The 18898-nt window shown below is 41.9% G+C and overlaps 1 protein-coding gene across 2 annotated transcripts in view; it reads right to left on the bottom strand.

Moving 5' to 3' along the window:
- Shtn1 (shootin 1) overlaps positions 1–18898 on the bottom strand; it is a 96339-nt gene that overhangs the window by 12266 nt on the left and 65175 nt on the right. Inside the window, exons 13-16 of one of the 2 annotated variants that reach the window (XM_048338164.1) lie at positions 15300–15409; positions 11932–11985; positions 6846–6963; positions 2711–2903 (exon numbers count right to left, since the gene is read on the bottom strand). In XM_048338164.1, the coding sequence (XP_048194121.1) occupies positions 2711–2903; positions 6846–6963; positions 11932–11985; positions 15300–15409 (475 nt within the window). Of the gene's footprint in view, positions 1–2710; positions 2904–6842; positions 6964–11931; positions 11986–15299; positions 15410–18898 lie in introns of both variants that reach the window. The other variant, XM_048338163.1, reaches the window with a different exon arrangement.

The raw sequence follows: 18898 nt of genomic DNA, 5'->3' as shown, positions 1-18898 counted from the left end.
GCCACCTGGAGATGGTGACATCAGAGCAAAGAACAGAGGCGCTGAGTTGGGTAAGCCAGCTGGGTAGCCATGGGTAATACCAAAGTAGACACAGGTAAGACCAAAGTAGGCAGAGGCAAAGCCAACAGTGTTATCAGACTTGGTCAAGAGGACCAAAATAGAGGGAGGAAGGGAAGGAGGGAGGGAAGAAGAGAGGGAAGGAGGAAAGGAGGGGAAAATAGTAAGTGTGTCCGTGTTGTCCACACATGCACATGTGTGTACAATGGGGCAATAATCTATGTGTTAGAGCCACTATGATTGGCACTCTTCCTTGACCTCGATTCCTGGCAAGCAGTGATCATTCCACTACCTGTAACACCATGGTGGCATTACCATGGACCAAAACAGAGGGGGCAGCCGGCACTGGTGGTTCACACCTATAATCCTAACTACTCAGGAGGCTGAGATCTGAAGACTGTGGTTCAAAGCCAGTCTGAGCAGGAAAATCCGTGAGACTCATCTCTAACCACCTGGAAACCGGAAGTGGAGCTCTGGCTCAAAGTGGCAGAGCACTTTCCTCAGGGACAGTGTCTAGGCCTTGAGTTCAAGCCCCATAATCAATAAAAAAACAAAACATAATAGAGGGGCCAACTACTAGAGTACAAAGATGCTTCTTCAAAGCAAAAGAAGCACTGCACCTTTAAAACCACTGACCTGAGGTCCATGTGCTTTGCTAGCTCAAGGGCACGTAGACCCCTCCACTTTAATAGTGAAGAATGAACTACTAGACCTAAAAAAATCACCCTGTCCCTTTTTGTAGCTAGGTCAGCTTCAGGGGAGCCCAACAAATCACAGGGTTTTTCACTCTTACAGCTCACAGGTAACTGTTAAGTTAAACATCTTGTACTCCATCAAAAAGCTAGGTTGAAACTTAAGGGGATGAAGTGTGGCCGTCTGGGTAGTAAACAGATACTCTGTATAGACACAGAATTCTTGGATTCATTTGGCCTAGTTGTGCTTAAGAGACACGATTTTTTTCAGAGAGGCATTCTTATTTCCTAACAGACTATCGATGTACAAATCTATGGCACTGATTATTGCAGCTAAAAAGAATGTCAAGAACTGAATAATCAAGCATTAAGTTACAAAGTTTAAAAGTTAATTCAGCAGCTCCAGGTACTTATATTAGTGCTTTAAGTAGATAAATTAAATTGAAATGTGTCTCTTAAGCAGTCATTGAACAAGCAAGATGAGAAATAAATTGAGCTTCACTTCGGCCTTTATGGCATCTAACAACGGTGTCTGTCAACACACGGATCCTTTTCACTGTCAATTCAGCACACATTTTGCAGACCTTGGGCCTGCAATTATTTCATTTCCTTCTTGGAAATGTAATTTCCACTTACTTTTGGAGAATAAAAGGCAGACAAAAGGGAGGAAAGAGTTGCGGTATTTTCTGATTAAGATTATCTGTGTAAAATGGTAAAGAAAAAAATCTATACACACACACACACACACATACACACACACACACACACTGAAGCATTTCTCAGAAAACTAACTTGTCTCAGCCAAATTGCTTTTGTGTCTGGATATTGGTTCAAATGCAGCCAGATTGTTGATGTCAAATTAGGTGTTAAACAAATTTAATAGGAAAGATGAAGAATAAATATAGATCATCTTTCTGTGAGAACTGCGCAAATGACTGCAGTCAAAGAAGGGAAACACATGACTGCAGGAGAAAATGTGCTTTTTAAACACAATGAAATTAGATAAATCAGCAAAGAAGGCCATTCACTGCCAAAGAGGGGAGGGAGTTAATAGTACCAATGAGAGAAAAGCAAGAGAGGAAGAAAAAAGCCGTTGGTAAAAATAGATCCAAATTGAATTTCAACTTCATTTGTCCAGGTTGTACCTTTTAAGCTCTTTAAGATATCCAAAGCTACAAAAAAAAGAAAGAAAAGAAAAGAAAGTAGGTCGGGGCGGAGGGGGCCTTTCTCTCTTGACAGAACAGGAAATCCAAGGTTTAATTAACTGTGATTACAATATTCGGCTGATCTGATTTGTCTCACCTCTTCCTTTTCTTGAAGTGACAAACTAGCTGATATCCTGGCAAGAGAACTAAAGCTCAAGTGTAGACTAATTTAAAAAGGAGCTTGCCATTGTTATAAAACATATTGATCGTCCACTAGACCTGTCTAGTGGAAACATGTTCCACTGCAGGATTAACTCGGACAGAGTGCCACTTTGGAAGAGGGTCTATGTAAAGAATTCCTTACATAGTATGTTTCCATTCTTAGGATCCAGCAATATGGAGGTACATCTTTTACAGAGGACCAGAAAATTAAACTTTAACCAAGGTCCCCTCCAAAGGCGTCTGAAGATCTAGTACCTGCTTTGGCTGCTCAAGAACCATTAAAGGGATGACCTAAACATCTGACTTTTTCAGACTTTTGTCTTCTTGTGCAGAAGGACGCTTCTTTGTGTAAAAGGGGAAGAAAATGAACAAACCAATTTACGGGAAGGAGTTCTCTTTAGATGCACTATGTGCTTTGAATCTCAAGGGCAGCTCTAAGCTAGAAGTTTAGAAGCAGAAGCTGGCTCATCAAAGGAAGAAGAATCTTGGCTAGCCAAATCAAAACCTCTCCCAAGAGAAACAAATCAAAGCAACACAGGTTAGTCATGACAGATTTCTTCTACATACTACTTAATAAAGAGCATCGTTACTTACTGAAAGGTAACCTTGGGACTTGTGCATCCTTCCAATTTACGGGACCCTTCACCTGGCTCAGGTGTTAGGGGGGCCGGGCTGTTGAATTCTGCCTCCAGAGTTTTCTTGTTCAAGGCTGTTTTTGTTACACTGGATACAGAACCCAACACTGGCATGGATTTAGACTCTGACGTGGCTAATATTCCGGAAGGACCTTAAAACCAAACACATACCTGGAGTTTAATAATTCAGTTTGATGCTGATTAATATGGCACTGAAAACAGATTAACTTGGAGGAAAAAAATCCCTCAAGAAGTGAAAAGGCCAAGTTTGTTAGAAATTTCAAGAACATGCTGGAAAATATCCCTACTAACAAACTGCTCTGCTTTGGGGAAACCACCCTGACCATGCTGAGAAATTGTGTACAGACCTTTAAGAAGCCACACAAATCCAGGCTACAGGTCCCTCACTGACCAGAGTCCTTTGCAATACTGGAATTGTGGGAATTCTCTTTTTCTCTCAGAATGTGGCTGTTTGACAACCCTGCTTGAACCATTTTGCCTCTCAAGAGTTAATTCTTCCTCAAACTCAGCTCCGCATTTGAAACGGAAAATGGACCAATGTCAAAGGGTTCCTTTTAAAAGGCTCATGAAGGCTTCTTGAGCATTAAACAGCTTTTATGAACATTTTCATTTTAATGTGAATGAGAAGTAAGTGGATTTATTGCCTCTTAAAATACAGACATGGGATTATAAAAATTAAGTGGCAAAAGAGTTTGGCTGTTTACCTTTTGGACTTTCTCTGCTCTTTGGGACAGGATTTTAAAAGTACAATAGAGCTTGTTACTGAAGTTACTGACATTTTAGTGTAAAAATCCTGGTCACTGAAACTAGACTCTTGGTGACTTCACTCTGCTTTTAGGCACAAAGATTCTATCCTATATGATAGGTTTCACAGTGAGATTTGAGTAGATCTGCCCTGAAACTTCAGGATTACGTTGAGAGTCAATAAATCACAAATACTCAAATTAAATTCTTCCTAAAAAGGAAAGTGAAGAGGACAACCTTGAATGGAGGCAGATCATCTTCCAAGATAATTTTCTAATTGGTAATGCAATCCAAAATGTTAACTGATGCCCGATCAGTGGTATTTAGTTGTGGAATTTGAGCCTCATATTTGCCTCTGTATGTGACAGATGTACAAAGCACCCATGTTTGACTTCCTTCTCACCTTCATCTATGCTAGAGGGCTGGTGGCCGGCAGGTTTGTGACAGCACTTAATAGTCTGTTTGAAAAGGCTTGTACTTCTCAGCTCTGTGGAGCCTCCCATTGCATGGGGGTGTGAGAGTAAAGAGAAGGAGAGGTAAAGAAAGCAAGCTCCTAGACAGATAGATAGGAAGTCAAGTTCAAGATTGGCTTCAGCTCAGCTCTGTTCTGCCTGGGTTAGTTGTTGACCACGGTACTAGATAGCTTTAAAGAATTTTGTAGGAAGAAAAGGCAAGATCTCTTTCCGAGGTCTTGTTTTTGCAAGTGAAGCCAATTAAAAGAAGGGAACTGAGTCAGTGCTCTCCTTTTTCTTACATACAAAAAAAATAAAATAACATGTCTGAGGGTATTACTTCATCCTGCTTAGGCTACCCAGTGTTTGCTAAGAGGCACTTGCTACTCTTTAAGATAGCAGTTTGGCAGGCCTGAGGCTAGGTAAAGCAAGGGAACATCACTTAGACCTATAAAAATAACTGAACATCACACATAAAAGCATCATCCCTGGCCCCTGAGCAGACTCCTGCTAACCTGAGATTTGTGCTCGCAGCTCGGCCTGCCTCCCCTATCATTCCTCCTACAGGCTTCCGTGCGCACAGCACAATCTTGGCGATTCAAGTGCACTAAGGCACAAATCTATCTAGGACTCATCTTGCCCATGGACTCTTGCCATGCGACAGCCTTTTCCTCTTCCCTTCTTCTCCCCCTTCGGAATTCTCACTTTTTAGAGAAAAAGATCTCTTTAGAGAAAGATCCACATGGTAAATGGCTCTTCCAGTTTGATGCAGGGGAAAAATGTCTACATGAACAATAATACAACAAAAAATGGTGTGATTTCTAGAGGATGGGAGCAAGAGCTTGTTCATTTGTTTCGTTTATCTGGGGCTATGAAAAAGCTCAAAGAAACATTCTGCTCATTTATAAGTTACTCTTTCAGTACATGCTTCCTGTCTACCTCACCAATGACAGTTCTTACTGTATTCATGTACAAATGGTTCTACCGAATGTATATTACCTTTTCTTCTAACTTTCCTCAAGTGATGCGGTGAAATATGTGTGTACACTGGTGGAACAGAATACATTAAAATGAAAGATCCTTACCACGCTTCTAAAATGTGTTTGTTTCTCCACTCCTAGATTTATTTATTCTTATTTCTTTACCGACTAAAATGAAAATGTGTCCACATTTCTTCTATTGAAAATCACCTCTGAAACACTGAGTGTTGTACATGTTTGACCAACTCCATCAAAGTAAGAATGTTGATGGAAGAATGGAAGGGCTCATTGCTAGGCAAAACATGTAAATGACGTGGCACTAAAATGTCATCTACAAAGTCTTAAAAATGATCACAACTTAAATGATGGGAAGCTGGGAAGAAGGGCTCATCACTAAACCAGTCACCAAATGAATGGTGATTCAGAGGGAGTCTGCTGGTAACTGCAAAGCACTCGGAAAACATGGGGAGGGGTATCCCTTTCATTGTCCTGAGAGGTGGCCATTTTAGGACGGGCAGAAACATCCTTATAAGACTTTAATAAAATCTGCAGGCCAAGCTAAACACTGAACAACTGAATTTTTTTTAATAAACGAAAACAAAAGGTTTCAGGCTGGGAATGTGGCTTAGTGGTAGAGAGCTTGCCTAGCATGTGCGAAGCCCTGGATTCAATTCCTTAGCACCTCATAGACAGAAAAAGCCGGAAGTGGTACTGTGGCTCAGGAGGTAGAGTGCTAGCCTTGAGCAAAAAGCAGCCAGGGACAGTGCTCAGGCCCTGAGTCTAAGCTCCAGGACTGGCAAAAGAGAGAGAGAGAGAGAGAGAGAGAGAGAGAGAGAGGGAGAGAGAGGAGAATTTTGCTCATTTTGATTCAAGGAACCTATTCAATCATCTGTACAGAAAAAGATGCACATCATCAGAGTAACAGTGTCACAGACATCATCTTAAATTTCTGTGGACAGACAAGAACTTGATTATCAAATCCCAGCTTTTGCCATTCTAGTGACTTAAATCTGGTCAACATCAATCAGTATGTTGCAGATCTCAGTAGATGGAATGGACTAATTGAGTTGTATATAAGTGATCAACTCATTATGTCTGGTGGCCAACAGCTTTTCAAAGTCAACCTCCTTCCCAGCCACAAGAGGAAAATCTCATAAAGGTGTCTGCTAATTTGTGAAAGCATCAGAAGCCACACAGACTCAGTTGCAGAATAGATTCTGAGTCCCTGGTACCATTAACAAAACTCAAATCATTGTGAGCTCAGGTCTACTGTAGGTGGTAGAGCCTTTCTTAGGCAAACTAGAAACACCCACCCATGTGGTCACTGGTTCACTAGTAAATGGAGAGTAAGATTTTTTTTCTCCACATTTGTAACTGTGTGGAACCATGACTGAAATGACTATGTATGGTGATGGTAGTACTTTTCATGTATTGATTGAATCTTGAGAATAATCCTATGAAGGAGTGCTTTTATTATCATCACTGTACAAATGAGGAAACTGAGGCAGCAAAAGGTTGAGTAATTTGCTTAAGGACAAGCAGAGAGTAAATGACAGAACCAGGATTCAAACTCAGTCTACTTCCAGAGCCTGCATGTGATGTCATCCACCTGCAATATATTTATGCCGGGTATTTTACAATAAACAAATCAGTGTTTTTAAATGCCTACTTAGTTGGAAATAGAAACTTTAAATATCAACAAATAAAATAGGTAACAATTCTTGCTAGGTATCCATCCTAAGTACCCTTTGGCCACCCAATACTTCTCATTCACATTAAAAATGAACATTTTGATAACAATCTTTCAAAGATGATTTTGTGCTAAGGAAGGAAGGGACTTAAAGGAAGAGGTTTCTGAGATGAAGAGAACTGTGGAGAACATAAACCGGCTTACTACTGCTATCTGCTTCTGCCGTCACCTTTCTGCGACGCAAAATCCTTTCTAACTCAGTTTCACTGTTTTCAGGGTCAAGGGATTTTAAGCTTCTGGAACTAGTGGATTTGTTAAGTGTCCCCTAAAGTGAAAAACAAAACAAAACAAGAACAAAAGGTTAATATACAAAAAAATATAAAATGCAAAACAACAAAAACATTATCAGAATTTAAGAAACAAAAAAAATTGCTCTGTATTAACATATATGCCTTTAAATGTGCACATCCTGGACAACACCATGTGAAGGATCATTTAAGAAGATGCTACTGATGGTGCAGGCACTAGCTCCATTTCAGAAGAGTGGTACTGGAACACTCTTGATGAGCTTGATCCTATGTAACTCAGCAGTAGGAAGAGACTAGGTCCACGGATGCTGAAAATTTTGACGTGTGAGGTTCAGGTGGAGAAGAAAGTGGTCACATTAAACTCACCTTAGAAGGCTGTCTTGAAATGGCAGCCATGAGCTACTGAACCAATTCCTTGTGGCTGAAAGAGAGGGACCCTAGCTGCAAGCCCAGTGACAGTGGTAATGTAGCTGCAAGGGAGGCATGTCATGGTCTCCAGTGGCTGACCCAAAGAAAGGCCATGTGGAGTATACCGTAATTTTCATGAGGAAGAGGAAAGTTATCATTAGACAGGGCAGCCTCTAATTCTGTACACCTAACAGAGGAGACATGAATATTTTATTCAGTGCCCAGAAGACACTGAAAGAAACAAGAGAGGCCAGGAAACTGTTCTTGGTTTCAAGAAGAAAAAGGCCCTAGCTGCAGTTCCCTCCTGGCCCCTCTGGAAGCAGGTGACAGAGGAGAGCAACGTCTTCCTTCTCCATTTCTAGTCAAGTGTTTCTTCAGAACATGGTGGAACACTTTTCCTCAACTAGATGGAGGGCTTAACATTGTTTCTTAAGTCTTTCCTAAGAAATGTCCATGATTTCTTTGAAATGCTCCTTGGCTATGCCATGGGCTCAGGAGCAGGGGCAAAAAGAGCATTGTAATCTCCTAGATGCAGGACATAGAACTTAAGGTCTAGTATAACTTGCCAGGCTTCCTGCCAAGATGAGAAGGTGGCTTTTGTCCATCAAGGCTGATAAGCACTCTGCCCTTTGTACCTGTTCAACTCATCAAGGACCTGCCTTATGACCTTATCCCTTAGGACTTATGACCTCTGCCAGCTTTCAGAAGGGTTCCAAATATCCTACTCACTAGAAATGGTAACCACGTCCTTCAGCCTACAAAAAACAAAAAAAGTTCTCACAAAAAAATCTCACATGGGATAGTTTATGATATTGTTTTATGAGCAATACTATGACAGCCTATTTTGTCATTTACAAGTGAGACGATTTTTGTTTATTTCACATTGCAGGTCTGAAGTTCTTCACTGAAGAGAAATACAATGAGGAATGATTATCGCTGACAAAGAAAACAGTACAGCCACTTTAGATAAGTAGATGAAAGAATGCACTAAAACAGCCATCCCCCATCACCTGTATTTGTATTTTTTAAACTTACCATTTGCATTATTTTTAAGTACATATTTTAATTTTTTTTTTTTTGCTATCCTGGAACTCTGGGCCTGAACCTCTTTGTGTTCAAGGCTAACGCTCTACCATTTGAATCACAGCACCACTTCCAGTCTTTTGTGAGTATTTTATTGGAGATAAGAGTCTCATGGACTTTCCTACCCCGGTTGGCTTTGAACCATAATCCTCAGATCTCAGCCTCCTGAGTAGCTAGGATAACAGGAGTAAGCCACCAGCGCCTGGCTGATATTTAAATTTTCTAAGGTTATCACTACTAAGATAACATATAAAACTGTTACACTGTTTAAGTCTCAAGTCTACTATGCAATTCCCATCCCCTCCATACCCCATCCACAATCTCAACGTGGAGTTAATCCAAGGAGAAGGTACAGGATACCTTCTACTGATGAATTTATCTTTTACAATGTTCTCTAGTTTTCTACTTGGATAAAAGAATAGTCATCCCACCCTCTTGACTATGGTGAGCTGGCCTCTTGTTGCACAGGACACTGAAGCAATTCATCTTTCAAGTCCTAATCCCTGAGTCCCAACTTCTTTCTTCCTTTAAGTGTGGTTGGTTCAGTAATATCTGAGTAAATTTAAATACATAAGCAATTGTAGAGGGCAGAAAGACTTCTGTGGGACTCTCAGTTGGAATGACAAAAAACTCAACTAATAGAGTAACTAAGATGCTCTCAGTTATTTATTTACACTAGAACAATAAAATACAAGAATTGTATACCATTGCTTCACTTCCCAGAAAGAACTCAAATTCAGTAACTCCCATAACAGACTGGGTAAGGTTCCCTGTACCTTAGGTCTAATTCTCAAACCAGTACTCTCCCACCCCTCCAGGCCTGGGACTTGAACTCGGGGCCTGAGCATTGTCCCTTGCTTCTTTTTACTCCAGGCTAGCACTCTACTACTTGAGCCACAGTGCCACTTTGTGGTGCTGAGGAATTGAACCAAAGGCTTCATGCATGCTAGGCAAGCACTCTACCACTAGGCAACATTCCTAGCCCTAAATCGGTACTCTTTGTATTCAAATCTCTGTCTGTCTTTACATTTGCCAAATGCTCATGAATCGAACTGAACTTTGAAAAAAAAAAAGAGAGAGAGAGAATTTGTGTGAAGCTGCTTTTATTCTTTTAAAATTTAGAGCCAACTGAACTTAAACACAGACTTTTAGATTAAGTTGTGTCCATTTTTTGAAGGGGTTGGAAACTGCTGTTTATGCTTAGATTGACTTAAAAAATTATCATGGTGGGCTGGGAATATGGCCTAGTGGCAAGAGTGCTTGCCTCCTACACATGAAGCCCCAGCACTACATATATGGAAAACGGCCAGAAGGGGCGCTGTGGCTCAAGTGGCAGAGTACTAGCCTTGAGCAAAAAGAAGCCAGGGACAGTGCTCAGGCCCTGAGTCCAAGGCCCAGGACTGACCAAAAAAAAAAAAAAATTATCATGGTGACTCAATTTCAGTCTGACTAAAAACACTACACACACACACACACACACACACACACACACACACACACACAGACAGAGAATTCAGAAAAACATTTACACCTTCAAAGCTGGCTTGAAAACTACACAACTCAAAAAATACAGTAGGGTTTTCCAGCTCCTGCAAATCAGCTGTTCCTAGGTATGCAGTAACGGTGAGCAGCAGGTGAAATCTCTACCTCTGCTTGGGGGCTCCCACTCCTCAGGAAAAATACTCCTCTCTCAGCTGCCTCCTGGTGTTTGCCTTCCAGGAAAGCTAAGCACATGGTTCTTCCTGCTGGTTCTCCATTTCCGTATAAAACTTTAAGCTTTCATGGTGGTTGTTTCTGTATTTGCTTCTCACATGACATGATGATGAGACATGATGTGCCGTACTGGCGACTCACTCTAATCACTCTAGTTGCCTAAGCTCTGCAAAGAGCACCCAGAAGTAGGCTGAGCTAGGGCCTTGCTGCAGTACAAGCATAATAATAAGCCCTGAGTGTGACCAGGAGTTACAAATGGTCTGCCATCCCTCAAGGAAAATTTCTATTAAGGTAAAAGAGAGGTGACATTTGGTGAAGAAGAGGAGGGAGAGGATCACGAATTCCACTTAAAAAAAAAAAATAAACCAAACACCTAATGCCTCAAGACTGGAGCGGGAGGTATAGGTCAGCGATAGAGCACCAGCCTAAGCACGTGAGGTCCTGGGTTACACACACCAACGCGCGCACACACACACAGGCACACAGAGTAATGCTGAATTAATAAACCGGCCACCAAGCACCGTGAGGAGGTACTGGAGTATTTTGCATAATCGAGTATTATAATACGTACGTCATAAACGCCCCTGATTTGCTAAGTGAACTAACTCATTACTGTTTACTCTCACTGCTGAGCGGAGCAGCTCGCCAGCACCCCGCACAGCCCCGGGGGACATCTTCATCAACATGAATTAGCATAACAATGCCAAGGCAACAAAAGGCGCTGTCATAGGGAGTGCTCCTTAACACAACACTGGATAACAAAATCTTCAGATCACAGAAGCCATTAGATAATAACCACATCCTCAGGCAGTGGTTTTAATCCTTGTTTCCGTAGGTAGACCACCACTGTTAGGCAGTGATATACCCCTCTTCAGGGCTAATCCCACTCACTTAAAAACTAAAGCAAACTAATTAAGCCATTCTGAGCTAAGTCTACTGTTTAAAGACATGCTTGATGAAAATAATTTTGTTTACCATCATTATGTGGATGTCTCTGTACAATGCATAATTAGCACAGTAACAACAAACAGGGGAGTATTTAGTCCTGCACCTCCGCCCCCATGTTTGTTGACTTACTGTGCATAATCACTGGGGTTGGACTGGAACAGGGGCTGAAAATAGAGCTCAGTGTCTGAAGCACTTCCTACACGAGGCGAATGTCTCCCAGGGTGACTGCTGGAGAGGGCAGCCGCTGCCCAAAGCTTGGGGAAAAGAGAACTAAGACTAGAGATGGACATTATGTCCACTCCCTAGGGGACAGGAGTTAGCTTTAGCAAATGAAACAGGGACATAAAGAAAGGGACTCCTTTTGTCCTCTCATTTCTCATCAAAGAATTGTGTCAACTGTGAGAAAAGCGGATGTGGCCCTCAGAGAAACACTTCTGGGGATGGGGGGGGGGGGGCAGCTCAGATTTGCATGTAGGTGTTACAAAATCCACTGTCATGTCTCAAAGGAAAACACTGTTCTGCCTCTTCTAGCTCTATTATTCAGACACATGAACCCATCCTCACCTATGACCAGACACTTGCCGTTGATGCTGCAATGCCAGGATTTTAAGACAAGAATGGGGAGCAAGGACTTCAGTGAAAGTGTACCCCACTCTTTTAGGATAGAAACAACAATGAGTTATACATTATTAGCATATGACAATCAAACAACAATGACTTTAATTGTAAGTAGAAACAAGACATACCCAAATCCGTTATTCAGGAGAAAACCCATAAAGAATCTTCTTTTCATTTCCCCATTAACTAAACAATAAACCAGTATTAAATCTTACCAGTATTCCTTTTAGTTCATTCACTGCACTTTCACAGCCTTTCGAGGATTCTGGCTACAATTTTAAAAACAAAACAAGTTACTGAGTAATTCAGGTTTAAAATACTAAAGATTTTTACATGGCAACTAGTTGGTAGTCTATATTGGCTAGCAGGTCTCTGTTTAAAATTTGGAAACAAATCTTAGCCATGCAATTGTTCCTAAGTGGTAAATGCATAGAAAATTAGAACCTACATTCCAAGCAGAGGACTCATGCTACCCTCTAAATATCATTATTTTTAGTTAGCATCATGGATGGAAAGAATTTAGTAAACACCAGATTTTAAAGATTTGAATCCAAATTATTCAGCGTTCTTCATAACACACTGTCCTCCACTGCTATGGTTGGATTTCTGTCAACAAGAAGAGAGTGGAAATGGCCCAGCAAAAAGCAAGCCCTTGGCCAAAAAACTCTCTGGGCTCCATTAGCTCCAGGCAAAGGCCAGCTAACAGAAGCCCTGCAGGTCCTGATTTAGAAATTTCATCGTAAAGTCAAGTGGGAGGAAACAGGCTGGGAAGAGCATGGACCATGGGAGGCCATGCTGGTGTTCCTGGCTGGCGGAGCACTCGGAGGCCTCACTGGGAGGCAATCTGAGTATTTTATCTCATGGAAGAAAGTCCAGGTTGAGGTACGGAGATTTGGGGCAGGAGTTTGCATTCCAAGCCCAATTCTCTTTCAGCGACATCAAGAAGAAAACCTAATTTCTAATAAAATTGTGCTAATCTCTGCCACACTGAAACAGTTTCTGTGGCTCTCTTGGGGAACAAGTGGGAGTCTGGGACCTTCGTGAGAAAGTAACTCAGGGCAGACCTCGGATCTTCCTGTTCCATTTTCACAAAGGACAGAGACGAAGGGAAAAAAGATCGGGACAGTGATACAAGCCCCTTTCCCAAAAGATAGATAGGGGCAAGATTTTTCTTTCATCCAGAAATAGGGAGCAACTAATAGCAACCTACTAGCAACCTCAAAAAATAACCCCAGGAATGTGACTCTACTTCCGCATGTTTAAAGGAAGACAGAGGCAAAACTAGGCGAAGGTATTCAACTTTCTTAGCTTCATCTGTAAAGTGCACATGTCCCCCAGGGCGAGTCATAAGCTCTGAGACAGCAACATCAACCCGGCTAGCTCCACCCACAATATCAAGGAAATGAGAATACGTGCCTTTCTACCAGCACTCTCAAGGCAGCTCTGATTTCTATGGATACACCGTTCAGGTAACAAGGTGAATCTTGAGCAAATGCCATGCCTTCTACCATAGTGAAAGCCATGCCCCTCAAGCAGTCCTGACTGCAGCAGCCTCTTGAAGCCTGGACCACATCCTCCCATATTGTGATGCTTAAGGCCAGCACGGAGCTGGGGGTGGGCGGTGGGGAGCGTGTGTGGGGTCTGCACTCAGGCATGCAAGGACCTTTTGTTGTAGAGCTAATTGCTCATTCACTCAACACTACATCTACCACGTTTAATGATTACCAGTGGAAAACCCAGTGGTTCACTCAACCTTGCCCAGTTGTTTTCTGGATTGGGAACTGGCATTAAATAATGAGGGACTGTGGAAGAGTCATGGTAAGAAAGGAAGATGACAGAGTGGTGTTCTGGAAATGAAAAGTACATACAGAATGCTGATTGCTTATGGTCTGAGACATTTCCAACAGCTTTTCCCTCTAAACTAATTTGATTTCTTTATGACACTGCATTTCCCTCTGGTAATAGTTTGTTTTTGCTTATTCTGTCCATAATAGTTGAGTCATGGATGTCATCAAAAGTGTATTCTTGTCCATGGTGGCACTCAGACCCTACATTCTGAAGTGTTTTTATACTTCATCCCATTTGCTCCTGACAAGACTGTGAGTCAGATAGGGCAGGTGTTGGGCAGGTGTTCTCCCCAACTGCACAGGAAAAAGTGAGGGGCAGCTGCTGGTACTGCCCGGGCAGCAACTCCTACCAGGACTCATCGTTCTTTCAACCCCGTGCACAGGATCATCATCCTAGCCTTCCTCGTGGCTCCACATCCCATGGTTCCACATTCCGTTCTTGACCTAGAACACTGGCACACACCGGCCTACTCTACACGGTTGCTCAAACTTCTGCCCCGTACACGTAAGTCTGCTCTGGGAGTTGAGCATCTGTTCCCTGTTTCTTGGCAATCCCCTTGGCAGGTACATCCCACGCCATGGCCGCTCCCACGGTGCCTGGTTACCTGCCCTGCCTGGGACAAAGTGGCAACTTCCAAAGGACACCAGAAACTTCCATAAAGTAGTTGTAACACCGAGACACATATTTAAGAAGTTAAAGAGGGATGGACTGCATTACAGTATGGTTTCAGAAAAAAAAATAAAAAGGAAAAGAAGAAAGAGAACCAGTTTGTTCCTATAGGATTAGAGTAAGCAAAGAAAAAAATTGGTAATATAATCTAGTCAGGAGTCAGTGGCTCACATCTGTAATCCTAGCTTCCTGGAAGGCTGAGCTTGAGACTGGTTTTAGGCTAGGTGAAGGCAGAAAAGTTCCTAAGGTGACATCTAGGTGTAGTCCGGGCACACATCTGGGCACAAAGACTCTCAAAAATAACAGCACAGGGCTGGGGATATAGCCTAGTGGCAAGAGTGCCTGCCTCGGATACACGAGGCCCTAGGTTCGATTCCCCAGCACCACATATACAGAAAACGGCCAGAAGCGGCGCTGTGGCTCAAGTGGCAGAGTGCTAGCCTTGAGCGGGAAGAAGCCAGGGACAGTGCTCAGGCCCTGAGTCCAAGGCCCAGGACTGGCCAAAAAAATAAATAAATAAATAAAAAATAACAGCACAGAAAAAGAGCTGTAAGCATGTCTCAGCAGCAGAGAACCAGTGTAGCAAGCTTGAGGTCCTGAGTCAAACTCTATAGCGTAAAAAAAAAGCCATCTTAGTTCTACCATTTCTGTAGCACTTTGTTTCTGTCCCGCCATTATGATGTGACGCCCCCAGCAAAACTCTTAAGGCCCCAAGGAGGCTTTCTATCCTGCTTGCTTCCATGTGCCGAGGACTTGGCATGGAGTAGATACTCCGTAGAATCACATAACCAACCAGGAATCAGAAAAGAAGGGGATCTCTTCTAAAAGAGATTCCATCAGTTCCCTCTGGAGGTGCTGTCAGCACTCTGGATAACATGATGCATTTTCTTCGGACTTAGGTGCACCATGGGTCAAACCAAGCCCTTCAGAAGTCTGCTCGTGTGGAGGTGAAAGCTTTTATGACACATCTATGGCAATCTGGACGGAGTTTTCATCATATATCAAGTTTTTACATTTAAAGAAAGAAAAGACCAAGGGGAGGAAAAATCGTGCAGTCATTACCAACCTTTGCCTTCGGTCTGGTGGTTTGATTAACAGGTCTAAGATGAACTCCCTTTTTAATTCTATCCATCATCTCTTCAACCGCTTGCCTTTTTAGATCTGTGACTTCCTCGGCTGTTTAAAGAACACATACATAAATCATCTTAGGTTACAGAAAAACAGCTAATTCCTATTTTTGGTGGCGTAGTGAGACTGTACTATGTAATTAATCACAGTCGTTTCCCAGACAGTTGCAGAACACCAATAATTTACCAAGGTTAGCAGCTACCAGGTGGCAACACTTTTGAAATAATTTGTTTTTAAGAATAAAGGATTTGATAAGACAAATAGTTTTAACAATTAAGGTCAAATTAAGGTCTTGTCAGAAGTAAATGGGATGAAGTATAAAAACACTTCAGAATGTAGGGTCTGAGTGCCACCATGGACAAGAATACACTTTTTTTTTTTTTTTTTTTTTGCCAGTCCTGGGCCTTGGACTCAGGGCCTGAGCACTGTCCCTGGCTTCTTCTTGCTCAAGGCTAGCACTCTGCCACTTGAGCCACAGCGCCCCTTCTGGCCGTTTTCTGTATATGTGGTGCTGGGGAATCGAAGCCAGGGCCTCATGTATACAAGGCAAGCACTCTTGCCACTAGGCCATATCCCCAGCCCAAGAATACACTTTTGATGACATCCATGACTCAACTATTATGGACAGAATAAGCAAAACTAAACTATTACCGGTATTGTCTCATCTATGTTTAACAAAGTCAATTTTGTTCATTAAACAAAAGAATAAACTGGGAAATCTTCATGTCTTAAAAATACCGCTTTTGCCAGGCACTGGTGTTCACATCTATAATCCTAGCTACTCAGGAGGCTGAGATCTGAGGATCGTAATTTGAAATCAGCTTGAGCAGGAAAGTCTAGGAGACTCTGCTCTCCAATAAACTTAAAAAAAAAAAAAGCTAGAAGTGGAGTTGTGGCCCAAGTGGTAGAGCACTAACCTTAAGTAAAAAGTTCAGGGCCAGGTACTGGTGGCTCATACCTGTAATCCTAACTACTCAAGAGGCTGAGCTCTAAGGATCATGGTTCAAAGCCAGGTCAGGAAGAAAAGTCCAATAAAATACTCAGAAAAAGCTGGAAGTGGCTCTGTGGCTCACGTGGTAGAGGGCTAGCCTTGAGAAAAAGAATCTCAGGGATTAGCGCCCAGGCTGAGTTCAAGCCCCAGGACCAACACACATACACACACACACACACACACACACACACACACACACACACACACACACACACACACGTGCGCATGCGCGCGCTCAGGGATAACACCTATGTCCTGAGTTCAAGCCCCAGGAATAGGGGGAAAAAATCAGCTTTGTTCCTTCCCAAATAGTCAATTCTTCCTATCCTCAAAGATGCTGCTAGAAGTTATAGTACAGCCTATGTCAAATAAATCAATCCATAGCTTATCTGAAAAACAGAGAGATCAAAGAAATGTTTTCTTATTCGAAGAAATCCATAGTCAAAGTCAAATAAAAAAATAGGGGAAAAACCTGTTTTTAAAATGCCATCTTTTGTCTAAGAATCATGCATAGAGGAAGCATTTAAGCAAATCCTTTACAAGTTAAAATTGGACATATTAAAAAAATACATCCAGCAATAATTTAAATTAAGTGACTAAATGTGATGAAAAATTTCCACTCGTGGGTTGGGTTCAGTGGCAGAGCACTGGACTGGCCAGTGCCTACTTCAGCAAGGCCCGGGGGCTCCCTCCCGAACACCAACCAACAGCAAAGTTCATTGACTATATATAGTCTATTGTCTAACCTTTGAATTATTTTACTGCTCAAAGAAACAACAAGTCAAGCTGCTAAGATGTCAAATGAATGCAAGTGAAGTAAATCTAAACCTATTAATCAGAATAGTCCTTTCTTGCAGAATAGCTCAAGCAAAAGAACAGAACCATTCCAGAACACTTGTCAACAGTTAGGTCTTGCACTTAGCATCATTTAACTCACTACAAACAATATATTCCAGTCTGAATATCTAAGAAAGACCTTCCCATTAGTATCTCTAGTATGTTTCATATTACCTGGCATGCATATGATGGACAATCAACAAGTATTTATCTACTGACAGACTTGTGAAGTTCATGCTTTAAATGGCTACCAAGTTTTCCACTATCTCAGCAGCAGTAGCCCACGTAGGCTTCTGAATGGAGGAAACCACAAATGTGTCCCCAAGATAATTAGCACTAGTGTCAGGGTTTGTATGATAGGGGCTCAATTCATGGTTTCCTTTCCACAGAAGACTTACGGCTGGTTCTGGATGGCTATTCCACTTCTAAAGGTATCTAGGGGAGCATGAACAGAATTCAGAAGTTTCCATTATCCTCACCTCTGTAGCAGACCACAAAGAAGAGAGCTGGTGCTATATTCACTGCATACCCCAGGTCCTGATACAGTCCTGCCTTCAGGTAAAGTTTTCAGCCTCAGAAGCCAATGAAAAGCTGAGATCTCAAACATCTCTATATGCAAACAAGTCAACAAAGTATCTTTTGCCAGGCAATAGGGGAAATGTGGTCAACAGGGTTCAAACTCATCAACCAGTAAACAAATAATGACAAAGGCTTGAACTGGCCAACCATGTGGCCTTAAGTAGCATTCGTCCAGGCAGCAGTGATGATTCACAATTATCAACAGGGGGACAGGAAAATTCCACCCACCCATCTATCCATCCTTCCATCTATCCACTTATTCAATAGCTGAGTATCAATTGTACCCTACATAGTGCTCTGGCTGATTCTATTCAAAATCAGAGGAGATAGAATCCAGATCTGCCATTCAAGCACCTGGTATGGGAATGAGAGTTATTCCTGGGAATTGAGAAAAATCGCTTCAAAACACATTTGCTTTTTTTTTTTCAGAAAGACTGCCATTTTGAGCGAACTAGGAAGAGCAGCCTGGGCAATAGGAACACCGCCTACAAACAGATTAGCCCTCTGGAAGGAATGACGGGAACCCAATTAAATGCACCATACAAAAACTAATTAAGGCAGACAGATGGAGAATTATGGTCAACACCATTCAAATCTGCTACAGCATCTAACATAGTAGGAATTTAAAGTAGTTTCTTATATTTGCTTGCCAGAATCATAGTGATAATTCAGAGAAGTGCCACTATCTGTATTGTGTACAGATTATAAACCAGGCTTTAATTTCCCAGTCTTTTTCAAATGTAAAGGCTTAATTGGTCTTAAGGAAAAGAAATCACTCTTATCAGATTCCCTACTTGGGCACCAAACAAGGGCAACACTAGGTTAGCAGCATAAGCTTTCTCTCTCTCCTCGACCCTGTTTTTGAAATAGCAAAAAGCAATCTATATGAACTTCTAAACTATTAAGCAGTTCTAATAAACCCGCGCGAATCACCTACAGAGAGCTCATGGTATGTTTTGTAATTCTTTCTGCAATCACACAGTTGGTAATTGTCTCACAAAAGCATGTAATCAGGGGGACAATAGAAATATGCAGGATACTGCAGATTAAGGAAAAGGGACAAATGAAGACAACAGGTCTAATGTTATTGAACTGCCAGGAGAAAATAAAATCAAATGTTCTTGGAGCTA

Source organism: Perognathus longimembris, chromosome 2, assembly GCF_023159225.1.
Source record: "Perognathus longimembris pacificus isolate PPM17 chromosome 2, ASM2315922v1, whole genome shotgun sequence".
Classification (NCBI taxonomy): Eukaryota; Metazoa; Chordata; class Mammalia; order Rodentia; family Heteromyidae; genus Perognathus; species Perognathus longimembris.
Note: the sequence above shows the minus strand (reverse complement) of the source record. Positions and strands in the feature narration are given on the sequence as shown.